Raw genomic sequence first — 12,103 nt, forward strand, 5'->3', positions numbered from 1 at the left:
AAGGAAACCATCTAGAAGAGAATCCCTCAAACTTCAGTTCCGGGGCGTAAAAAAAGATAACGATAATGACAATAAAGATGATGATGATGATGTTGATGATGATAATTAATAGTAGTAGTATTACCAAAATACTAACAAAAAAACCAACCAACCCTCTCCAAACGAAACCACCTAGAAAAGAGCCCCTCAAACCCTACGCAAAGAGCTTTGCCCGGGAAGCCGCCAGCTCCCTCCGGGCCGTGTTGCACCAGCGCTGCAGCGCCTCTCCCTCTGCCCATGCGACCCCTCCGACCCTCCCCAGCCATCCGCCGGCAGCAGCGTGCGCTTCTCCCGCGCGGTCCCTCCATCCATCCGTGTCAGTGTGAGTGTCGGTGTCGGTGTCGGTGTCGGTGTCGGTGTCGGTGTCGGTGTCGGTGTCGGTGCCGGTGCCGGTCCGGGCGGGCCGGGCCGGGCCGGGGCGGGGTCCGCAGCGCGCACGGTGCCGCCCCCGGCGGGCAGACGGGCTCGGCGGCGTCACGCGGCGGTGCCGCCCCCCGCTCCCGGCGGCCGCCCCCGCCCGCCGCTGCCGCCGCCGCCGCCGCCGCCGCGCACCCGCAGCAGCGCCCGCTCCGCTCGGCTCCGCTCGGTGGGCGAGCGGCACAGGCAGCCCCGGCAGCCGCGCCCGGCCCGGCCCGGCCCCGCGGCCCCCGCGCAGGTAAGGCGGCGCCGCCGAGGAGCAGCCCCGCTCCGCCGCGGAGGAGCCGGTGGTGGCGGTGGCGGAGAGAGAGAGAGAGAGAGAGAGAGAGAGAGAGAGAGAGAGAGAGAGAGAGAGAGAGAGAGAGGCTGGTGGGTTTGCGTGCGGCGTTGTGGAGAGGTGGATGGCGAGGAGAGGAGATGGTGGAGCGGAGGTGTAAGTTAAAGGTTGGATGCGGTGATTTATTGCCCCTTGCCGAGGTGGGGGGGAGGAGGAGGGGAAGAAGGGGGTCTGCGAGACTTGAGCGATAAAATCAATCTGCTGCATGTTCTCCCTGGCGTGAGGTGCCGTGGTGAAACGCGAAGCCGGGGCAGCGGTGGGATATCGCAATATTTATTGTTGTTATTTATCGGCGGCGGGCTGAAAGAGGCGAGGGGCTTGTGCGGGAAGTGCATTGATAATTTGGGACATTTTCTATTGTGTGTCAGAAGAAAGAGGGCACTCGGCTTCTTCTATATGTGTTTGAAACTGTTTAGGTTCCTGCTGATGGTGTGCATTTTTGAAGGGGTAGAAATTATAAGCATATTGAAATAAAGACATCTGCAGACTGGAAGGGGAGGAAAATCGATCATTCCAGCTGCTTTGGAAAGAATTTGATTCTAGAAATTACGTAGAAATGAAAGGAAAAGATTAATGATGCTGTTAAGTCTGCTTTTGAATTAGAGCGCTTCTCCCTTTGGCTGCAGCAAGGTTGTTTTTCAGATCCTTTTATTTCATCCGGTAATTTGTGAACTCTGGTCTTCCCCGCACCCAGAGACAATGCACTGTATTTCATACAATAAGGATTCTGCCAAGGATTGTGCATGCCAACCGACCTGGCATTTATTAAGGATTTATTGACCTATGGGTGTCTCTCTCTCTCTCTTTTTCTAATTTGAAAAGGCTCAATCGGGGCACCTGTGACTAAATCATGATTTTTGAAGAATAAAAAATGGTTGTAAAGGGGTGGGGGAAGCACACGAATTCACTGGCGAGGCTCTGAATGCAATAGCTACATTTATATCGGTTTGTGCCTATTTCTCGCTACATATGTGCGTGTTCATGGATACATTGCTGGGAGGGATGCCTGGTGCTTAAGAGCCATTTCAGATAGATAGATAGATAGATATCAATAAATTGCCCTCTTCCGAGAATGAAAGTGTCCCTCTGCTTTGGAAATGACTAGACAAGACGGTGCTGTTTATTGGCAATGTGTGAATTACACCGGCAGTAATAAATAAGCAATTGTTTGCTGGGCTATTTTTTCCTTGGGTCTTTCTCCTTTCTTTTACGGTCTTTCCACCTCTCTGTCTCTCTGTCTTTTTGTATTTCCTTTTTTTTTTTTTTTTTTTTTTTTTAATTTCCCTCTTTTTTTTTTCCTTCTTTTTTCTTTCCCCCTCTCGCCGCTGCTGCTGCTCTGTGTGTGTGTGTGAGTGAGTGAGTGAGTGAGTGAGGGGGCAGGCAGGCGCTGCAGCCAGCGGCAGGCAGCGGGCAGGGATACAGGGATACAGGGATACAGGGATACAGGGATACAGGGATACAGGGATAGGGATGCTCTCGAGGTGGGATCCCCGCGCGGCTCTCTCCGCGGACACCTGTAGGGATCGCTCTGGCACGCACGGCGGCCGCGCACACACGCTCGCACACACTGACACTCGCACCGCGTCCTTGCCTGCCTCTCCCCACCCCTGACAGACACCACGGGCTCCCGGCGCCCTCCCGCTCCCGCGCCCCTCGCACGGAGGCGCAAACCCTTCCCTTCCTTCCTTCGCCGCGCTCCTCCCGCAGCCGCGGCGCCCGCCCCGCGCACCTTGCGCTCCCCTCCCTCCCCGCCGCGCCTCCCGCATTCCCTCCCCACCGCCCCTTCCCCCGGGGCCAGCCCGGTAACCCCCGTGAACGCACACACACACGCACCCCATCTCCTGCAACCTCCCCTTTCCCCCACTCATCACCCCTCGCACACAGCCCCCTCCCTCCGTGTCGTTGTCCCCGCACGCCGTGTCTCACACCGCCAGCCAGCACCCGGCTCCCCGCACCCCTACCCGCCCCAAACCCGCTCCATCACCGCCTCCTTCCCCTCCGCCGCAGCGGCCGCCCGCACATCCCCTGCCCGCCCCGGAGCGCGGCCCCCCGGGCTCCCCGCGGGCTCCCCTCGGAGCGCAGCCCCCGGCGGGGCCGCTCGGGTCCGCTCCGCTCCGCTCCGCTCCGCTCCGCTCCGCTCCGGTCGGGGCGGGCGCGGGCAGCGGCGCCGCCGCCCCGTCGGGCCGCGCAGGGCGGAGCTGTTCCGGGTGCTGAAGCGGGAGCGGCCGCTCGGCTCTGCCGTGCCGCAAGCCAGCGGCGCCTCAGCCCGCGGGCACCGCCGCGCCCGGGAGGGCCCTTTGGGGAGCGGGCATGCGGGGGCTCCCGGAAAATCCCTCGGCTGGATGGAGCGGCGTTGCCAGGGGTGGCTCCTGCCGAGGGGCAGCGAGGGCGTGGGGGGAACCTGGGGGTCTGCCTGATGCTGGTGGGCACGCCTGGTATCTGCCCGCAAAGTTTGGGGGGGTTTCTCCTCTTCTCCCTTTTGCTTCTCTTGCCCATCTCACGTGTGGCAAATAATAAAAATAATCGTGTTGACATTTAGAGGAACGAAATTAAATATAGAGAGAGTAGGAGGTGACTTAGCAGCTCTGAACGTGTCAGGTGCAGGCAGCTGAGGTGTGTGCCTGTTTTTAAAACATTTCTCCCTGGCAGGGTCATCTCTGCCCCCTCTCCCCACACACGCATGCACACACACACACACACACACACCCCCCAGCCCAGAAGAGGGCTTGGCAGCAGCTCTGGCCATGCTATTGTGCCTGCCTAAGTGCTGCTGGCAAAGAAATGTAAGGGAGGGGAAGGGGAAGCGCTGAGTGAGGGAGGTGTTGGAGATCCTCTCCTCCATCAGGAGAGATCTGCTAATACACAGCTTCCAGAAAAGATACAGCAGCTCTGGGGCAGAAAAGCAGCCTCTCCGCTGAAACGTTTTGGATGTAGAGACCTCTTCAGAGGATAAGGGTGAACTGTGGCATATATATAATTTTGAAAACAGAGGAGCTGTTCTCTCCTTGTTCTCTTAAATAAGGGCAGCTGAGTAAATATACATAAAATACTGCAACCAATTTCAGAGGACTAACACCTGGGATTAGCTGATCTGCATTGTGAATAATGTCAACATCAGAGCTGGCTTGAATTGGATTTTCCCTGCCATAGCAGAAAATATCAGCCCCAGAGGAAACCAGGTAGCAGAAAAAAGAAAATGTTTTCAAAAACATTAAAAAAAATTCAAAAAGCTATCTAAGAAACTATTGCAATTCTTCCTCTCCCCAGGAAAAATAAACCAGTAGGTGTGCCATGCGTGGTGGAGCTTTTCAGTTCCTTCTGGGAGCTTTATTTTTTTGACCTGTATTAGAAACAACCAGAACTGGGCTTGGTAGCATCATCTGTATGACTAGGAGCTTGTAGCTTCACAGGTGATGGTGTTTTCAAAAATAAATTAAAATAAAATACATTGAAGAATAAACACCACCTTTTCTGTTTAATGTTGTTCTTGCAAGAATAAAATGCACTACTGAAATATTTGAAAGTTTTGGAAAGGTAAGTAGTTTACATTTAGATTATACTATAAAAATGTAATCTAGTATAAACATATATGTTGAGATTTGTGTTTAGCACTGCAACCTATTTCAATTTCTCAGTAACTCGAAAATTACAGCAGCATTTTCCTAATGCCCAACACCAGTCAAAATGAAAAACTAATCACAAACGTTCACTATTGATCAACTTTGTGATTCAACATGTTATTAGTTGTCATTTCTTATTATTCTGTTTCAATTCCTTGCAGATTAGAAACAAAAACAATAGAGGAAAATCACCCACCCCGCTGGATCTTAGCCTTGGCCTTTTTCAAGCAAAGAGAAGAGGAGCTGCCAGGCTTTGCATGTCAAGTGGCCACTCGGCTGTTTGACAGCTTCTGGGTTTCAACCCCGTTGGGATTGAGGCAGCTCAAGCAACCACGAGCGATGAGTCCTGTCGTCTGCTGACGCTGCTCCAGCACCATGGCAGACAGGCTGTGATATGACAAGAGGAGCCATCCTAGGGAGGCAGGGTTGGGATCCATAATTGGCTTCCTGGGAAACTACAGCTGGTGGAGAGGATGTAAAAAGAGGCGCGCATGTGCCAGGATATTGCTACAGCCTTGCCGAGCTGGTGGATCCACTTGGAGGAGAGTTTTGCCACTGATCTTGGTTTTTTTTCCAGTTTGGTAATGTTGGCTTTGGGGAAAATTTCTGCTGACTCACCCACCCCTGGACACCTTTTGCAGAGCGTGGCCGGCCAGTGAAGAGATCCAACGGCGTCTTACCCCGACTGCGGGTCCCCTCCGGTGGCCCCTGGCACCATCTTGTGCCCAACCCCATCCCGTGGGGCAGCTGCGGCCCCCCGCCCCGGGGAGTCTCCCACAGTGACCCCCGCACCCGGGGCGGGGGTGAGCGTGCCCAAAGCTTCCAGCGCGGCCGGCGCCCGGCAAGATTTTACCCTGTCTGCCGCCGGGGCCCCGGTGCTGCCCCCCGCCAGCCCTGCCGCCCCGCTCAGCCGCCCCAGGCCGCGCAGGATGGGGGCGGTGCTGGTGCGGCGCGGGGGCTGCCTGCTGCTCTGGCTGGCCCTACTGCTGGGCTGCTGGGCCGAGCTGGGCAGCGGGCTGGAGTTCCCGGGTGCGGAGGGCCAGTGGACCCGCTTCCCCAAGTGGAACGCCTGCTGCGAGAGCGAAATGAGCTTCAACATGAAGACGCGCAGCTCCAGCGGGCTGGTGCTCTACTTCGACGACGAGGGTTTCTGTGACTTCCTGGAGCTCATCCTCACCCAGGGAGGGCGGCTACAGCTCAGCTTCTCCATCTTCTGCGCCGAGCCCGCCACCCTGCTCTCGGACACGGCGGTCAACGACAACCGCTGGCACGCCGTTGTCATCCGCCGCCACTTCAAGAACACGACGCTGATCATTGACCGAGCGGAGGCCAAGTGGGTGGAGGTGAAGTCCAAACGGCGGGACATGACTGTCTTCAGCGGGCTCTTCCTAGGAGGGCTCCCGCCGGAGCTGCGGTCGGCGACGCTAAAGCTGACGCTCTCCTCCGTCAAGGACCGGGAGCCCTTCAAGGGCTGGATAACAGACGTGCGGGTGAACTACACGCAGGCGTCGCCTCTGGAGAGCCAGGAGGTGCGGCTGGATGATGAGCAGAGCCGGCTGTGCGCCAGGGACGACGTCTGCCTCAACGGGGGCGTCTGCTCGGTGCTCAACGACCAGGCCGTCTGCGACTGCTCCCAAACGGGCTTCCGAGGGAAGGACTGCAGTGAAGGTAAGGGGCCATCTCAGCTCGCCCCATCGCCCCCCTCCCCATCGCTCCGTGGAGGGGATGGGTCGGAGGCCAGGCCTGCATGAAGTTTCATCTGTATGAGTGGATCTTCCTCCCTCCCCACCCTTCCCACCAAGTCCCCAGCTTCCCTCTTCCCCACCTTCTCCTCCATGTCTTCCATGTGTCTCTGTGGCCAACCATGGTGCCATCACTCTTCTGTTCTCTGCGAGGATGGATGAGAGGAGGAAGAGGGTGTTATCTGAGCATCTTCCCGTGATTTCGGGTTGTTCTGGGTAAAGGAGAGATGGGTGCTGGGTACCAGGTGTCACCCAGATGGCAGGGGGTGGCTGGAACCATGCTCGGTGGGAGCTGAGGGAGGGGACGTGCATGCCTATCACAAGCAGCTGGTGGTAATTAATTTGGGGAGCAGGGAAATTGATGCTGGGAATAATTTAACTGGATTAAGTGCAAAGGTGACCTGGGCTTGGTTTTGTAGGGTAGAGGAGACCCAGAGTCCACTTTGTATTTGCCTCTGCTATGTCATTGAAATAAAATCAGTGATTTATTTGTGAATTCCTTAAATTGTGGCTGGGGAGGAAGGGGATTAAACAGAGGATTATGTTTTTGCATGAATGCGAAGGATACTGCTTTGCAACATATTTAGCAATTCACCATGCCAGTTAGACAGGGAGAACACAAAAGGGCAAGGGGGAAGAACCTACTCCAAGACCACAAAATGACTGAGTAGTTTTACCAAGGAAGAGGGAACCTAGAAAAACAGCAGTTTCCTTAATCTCATCTACAAATAAATCACTGGGTAAAATATGATTCATATGCAGTGCCCATTGTTTTTGGCAAATGGAAAGAATGTGAACGTTTTCTTTGCAGATGCATGCAGGACTCTTGTTTTTATTATTTTGTTAGTAAATGTACCATTGCTTGCACCTCCTTAGGCATAGAAATTATGTATGTTGTGTACCTAGAGCAGGACGTGAAGGTGTATAAATGAAATAAGAGCAAATGTATCAAGGGAAAATATGATTATCATGTCAAAATTGGAGAGCAGAGACCTAAGTTTAAAATGTAAAAGGTAAATATGAATAAGATATTATCAAGGCCAAATTAAGATCTTCACGGAGTGGCTGCATGACATTTATGGCTGAATAATTTGCCTTTAGCATTTCTATCATATTTCACTCATTATAAGAAAGAAAACATCATTTGTGACTGTGCTTTATTATGTAACATCTTCTGTCCTTAGTGTCAATACTCAAAATGCTACAGTCATTCTGCATCCTGTTTACTTTTATCAGCTGTTTATCTCTCATCTGCCATTCGTGAAAAATTCAAACCAAACTAACACTTTAAATAATTTTTATAGGAGCAAATAATAGTTTCAGAAAATTAGTCATTTCTACTTTCAATTGCACCCATTCCTAGAAACTGTAAAATGAAATATCTTTTATATTAGGTAAACCCTCTCAATTGATTTAGTATTTGGGTGTCAATTTTTAATATATGATACTATACTACATAATATATAGGTGCATGTACAATATGTCTTAATGTCTTAGCATCTCTGAGTTAGGCCCTGTTATAAAGAAAAAGAAAATTATGAGGTGTAACAGCTTTGTTAAAACAATAATGGTAATTTAAATACTATTAATGCTATTTTACAATTATATACCCTTTACACTAAAACATAGTTTGCTTATTTATTTGAAGTTATTTTGCATATATAATACTTATGTGAAAGAGTTCACATGGTTGCATGTAGTATCAGTCAGATAAATTATTGCCTTTACATAATAATAGGTTCAGTGACTATTTTTAAGGAACATTTTTACGTTTAGATAAAATTTTAGAGAAATACATGTCCATATTTATATTTAGTGAAAATGGTATAGAATTTTTAAGATAATACTCAAAATAACATTTAGAATCCCCTTGAAATTAAGATGAAATGCTGACTTCATGAAAGTGCTAGTGGTTTACAGTAGACGTCGGTGTCATCAAGATTCTCCTCACATGTCCCTTGACTACTAAGAAGCTTTATAAAATAAAAGCAAAGCTTATAATTTTAGCAGAAAGTATTCAGATTGTTATTTCATTTGAAACAGGAGGCAACATTTGCCCTGACAGCAACATAAATGGAACCACATTGCAGTTTATACCTGTTAATTGAGAAAAGGTAGCAATTGACACTTCCATCAGTCAAGTTTTGATGAAGGGATTCGAAATTACTCATATGTGCCAGCAAAGATATTGAACTGCTATAAATTATTTAATATTCTAAGAAACAGAACAGGCAGAAGGACAAGTAAAGCCTTTGTATCTGCCAAGAAAGAAACTTTGGCTTCTGTCCTTTAGTTTTTTGTAGCCAACATAGACATTAAGCTGTTGAACTTTGATCTTTTGTTCCCAGAATGTGTAAATTTCCCACAAGCCTTGGAAAGACATTGCCATTGCTAGAGGATCATCTCAGGCTGCAATTATCTGAAGGGGTCTTTTGAGTTTTTTTTGTTTAAAATGGTTTTAGATACGAAGACCACCCACTTTCCATTTTTATCTAAAATTTTATCCACATTTCCTAGTCGATACCTTCTCTTTAACGGTGAAAGATGGTGATTAAATTCTATTTTCCTTGGATTTTTTTTAATATATATAATTATATTTTTTTTGCCTCGGATTTGTTGTTTTTCTATATGTCTGCAGTTTAGTAAAACATAGAGTTCCTTGGTGTAATGAGGATTGTAGGAATTAATACCAATAATAACAAAGAAAATTTTTTCAAAATTTTCTACCCTGACTTGCACGTTTAGGAATTAAAAAGTAATAGATTTAGAGTCAACGTTTCAAGTCTTAAGATGCCATTTTAAATACAAGTTCAGTTATTTTCAGGAGAAAATCTGGTGGTTTTTTTTCCCAGATTTTCATCTTTGAAAAGCTTATTATTGATCCCTGAAGTAATATTTTTTCTTGTAAGAATGAAGTTCAACCAAGTTTTGGGTTTGATTTTTTTGTTCTTTTGGGGTTTTTTTTTTGCTTCTCTTTTATTTTTTAACAAAAATTAGTAATTTAAATTATTTCCAGTAATATAATAATATAAATTATAGTAATATAAATTATTTCCAGTAGGCTTAACTGGTTTTATACCTGTCTAAATCAGGAGTAGCTTCATTTATGTTTTATGAACTACACCACTGGGAGACCAGTGCAAGCTAGGAAGGAACCGTTCAGTCATTCCTTTTGCTCCAGTAGGATCTAAGTTCTCTTCCATGGAAACATTGGCATAAATCAGAGAAAAAGGACTGAAATTTTGTTTAAGTGTCAAGAATGTGCAATCCATAGCAAGAAAAAATATGATCTCTAGCAGTTCTCTGGTTGATAAACTTATGAATAAAAACAGTACAAGAGCCTTCTAAAAGATAAAATCTCTGCTTTGTGCTGAAAAAGGCAAGTGTATATTAGTCCACATAATAATAGTGATTCAGTAGAAGGAAAAAATACACAAAATTATAACGAGTTTTATTAAGAATAAGAGTAGCATTGAAATAGACCCTGACTGCCATATCAGTTTTCTGTTAAGTTTTTGACATACAATTCAACCTTCTATTAGGTGAAAGTTACAATATTTCCTGAAATTACTCAAATTGTTATGGCTTGATCCTATGATAGGTAGAGATTTTTATTAAAAATATATACTTCAAAGTCAGATTTCTAGTTCATTAAGTCAAGTTCCTAGAAGGTAAGGAGAATACATTCTTCAAATCAGTGAACCTCCAAATTGTAATTTTTCTCCGTAGGTTAAAATGTCAAAATAAAAAAACCCTCCCTATTTTGCCTATTAAATGACTAAAATAGTGGCCCTCTGACTTTAAACAAAAAAAAAAAGTATCATTTTTCTTTCATCTTCATTTATATAAAAATAGTCTTGTCCAGTATCCTGTCTGAGAAAGAAAGCAGGCATTTCTAAAAGAGGTAGTAAAATACACAGGGTGCATTGAGTTGGGGAAAGTTTCTCACTGATGCTAACTTCTTGTCACTCCATGCTTTTCTGCTTTTCTGTATCTGTAGTGGCTTGAAAAAGTTGCAGACAGGATCCTTTATCTTTTTAAAATACAGCTTCATTACTTACCTCAATATTAGCATCTATTCAGGCAATTGCTCTGTGAGTTCAAACTATTCCTGTCTATAATATGTATTTTAGCTGTTCCACTGAGTTTCTGGATTGTGAGAAAAATGAGGGCTGCTCAGGCAGCTGTTCTCTGTAAGAGATACTCTTCCTTGTCAGATATTCAGAAGTTGATGCCAGCTATGTTTTGAACTGTGAAAGTGATTTTTCAGGAAGTCAGTTCCAGATGTCTCAGCCTAGCCAGCACTTAGATTTGTTTGTTTGGGTTCTGAATACACTGCATCAGTCTTTCTTGTATTTACTTTTGCATGTTTTCTTTTTTAAAAGCCATCCAATATTTATATCTCTTTAATTTTTTTGATATTTTAATCCATTTTGTTCTCTTTATGCCTTGAATGAAACATTTGAACTTCTTTTGGCATTAATTATTTATTGCAAGTTGTGTGTATGAGAGAGATGTTGTTGAACTCATTGTCAATAGTCACTCTTAACAGAGTAGTCACCATGGCCTTTTTTCCTCTTGAATCCTAGCTAAATCTACTTTGGACTATTAAATACTGTGAACAAAACTTGCTATTTTGATTTACACTTAAGAACCTTTATCTATATGATCTGTATTTCTTCTTCATGCTGATTTTCTTGTCAGTGTCAGTGGCCTCTGGGGTGATGTTGGATTAGAAGGAGGGCTAAGAATGCACCAGAGATTGCACTGAGGTTCTGTATATGTACAAATCACACAAATAATTTAACATTTATTATTTCACTTTATTTAATATTTTGAAATGGTGACTTTTTCGTCAGAGTAAAATCTTGAGAGCAGATAGTCAAGTTATCAGAAAGTCATTCAGAACTGTTACATCTGTTACATTCACATTTAGTCATATAAAAACCCAATCCTTATGTCAGTTTAAAGGGCAGTTTTTCATCATTTTCCTAATGAAATTTGATAGAGTATTTTGTTTGCCAGGATTCAGTATGATAGGATATTGATTTCAATATCTGCCTCATGTAAAATCACAGGAATTAAAATACTGTTACACTGGTAATTAGGAGTTGGCAGTCTGTTTTATATTATCTTCTGAGGAGGTTTCTTGTTGAGTATTACTAATCCTTTCAAAATGATGATATTGAAATGTTTATAGCCTAGATCTTGGTACTCCAGGTAAATAATATTTTAAATAGTGAGGTTTTTGTTTCCCTTTGGACCTAGTTGAGGTGTTGGGTCCTTGTTAAATTTAAATCTATATTGTGAATTATAGACACCTAATAGCCTAGAATCTAGCACCATAGGACCTTGTGTCAGATTAGTCGTATTCATTCAGAATTTCAAAATAATATATGTTAAAATTTTCTATATTTTAATGTAATTGCACTTCAGGGCTTGCAGGCATTTTCGGCCAAATGTATTTGATCTTTTGTCTCAGCTGAAGGTTGGCTCTCTGGGAATCTTTTAACAACAGATGCTAGCCATGGATTTGTAGGATTTTACCCCTTCATCATTACTGACCTGATGGACAGGAATGGGGAAAAGGCTGACAATTAAAAATGAATTTCTGGTAGAAATAGTTTTATGTAGAGGCTAACATTAACATATGAAGCTTGGAGGGTTGATGCATCCTTTAATAAACATATAAAAATTGGTTGGTAACTTAAAAGAGAAAGCTTCACCCACCTGTCTTGGTGAATTTAATATAATGTTTTACCTACCAGAAAGCTTGGTGCTCCTTGTAGAAAACATGAAACCAATACCAGTTTCTGGAAAAATGCTCTGTCCAGTTTGTTGTGTTGTAGTTGAAACTTGTGTACTTTCATAAACACATGATTTTCCAGAAGAGTGAAGGGCATTCTGAGGTGTTCAATACCTTTGTGAACCCGAGGACTAAATTGTAG

At 45.6% G+C, this 12,103-nt stretch overlaps 1 protein-coding gene across 14 annotated transcripts in view; it reads left to right on the plus strand.

Moving 5' to 3' along the window:
* Positions 1 to 567: 567 nt before the first annotated feature.
* NRXN1 (neurexin 1) overlaps positions 568 to 12,103 on the plus strand; it is a 682,260-nt gene continuing 670,724 nt past the window's right edge. For 13 of the 14 annotated variants that reach the window (XM_059468828.1, XM_059468830.1, XM_059468835.1 and 10 more), the window contains exons 1-2: positions 568 to 694; positions 4,575 to 6,081. In XM_059468828.1, coding sequence (XP_059324811.1) covers positions 5,343 to 6,081 — 739 coding nt within the window. In that variant the 5' untranslated portion in view covers positions 568 to 694; positions 4,575 to 5,342. Of the gene's footprint in view, positions 695 to 844; positions 890 to 4,574; positions 6,082 to 12,103 lie in introns of those variants that run through there. The other variant, XM_059468829.1, reaches the window with a different exon arrangement.

This window comes from Ammospiza nelsoni, chromosome 3, assembly GCF_027579445.1.
Source record: "Ammospiza nelsoni isolate bAmmNel1 chromosome 3, bAmmNel1.pri, whole genome shotgun sequence".
Lineage (NCBI taxonomy): Eukaryota > Metazoa > Chordata > Aves > Passeriformes > Passerellidae > Ammospiza > Ammospiza nelsoni.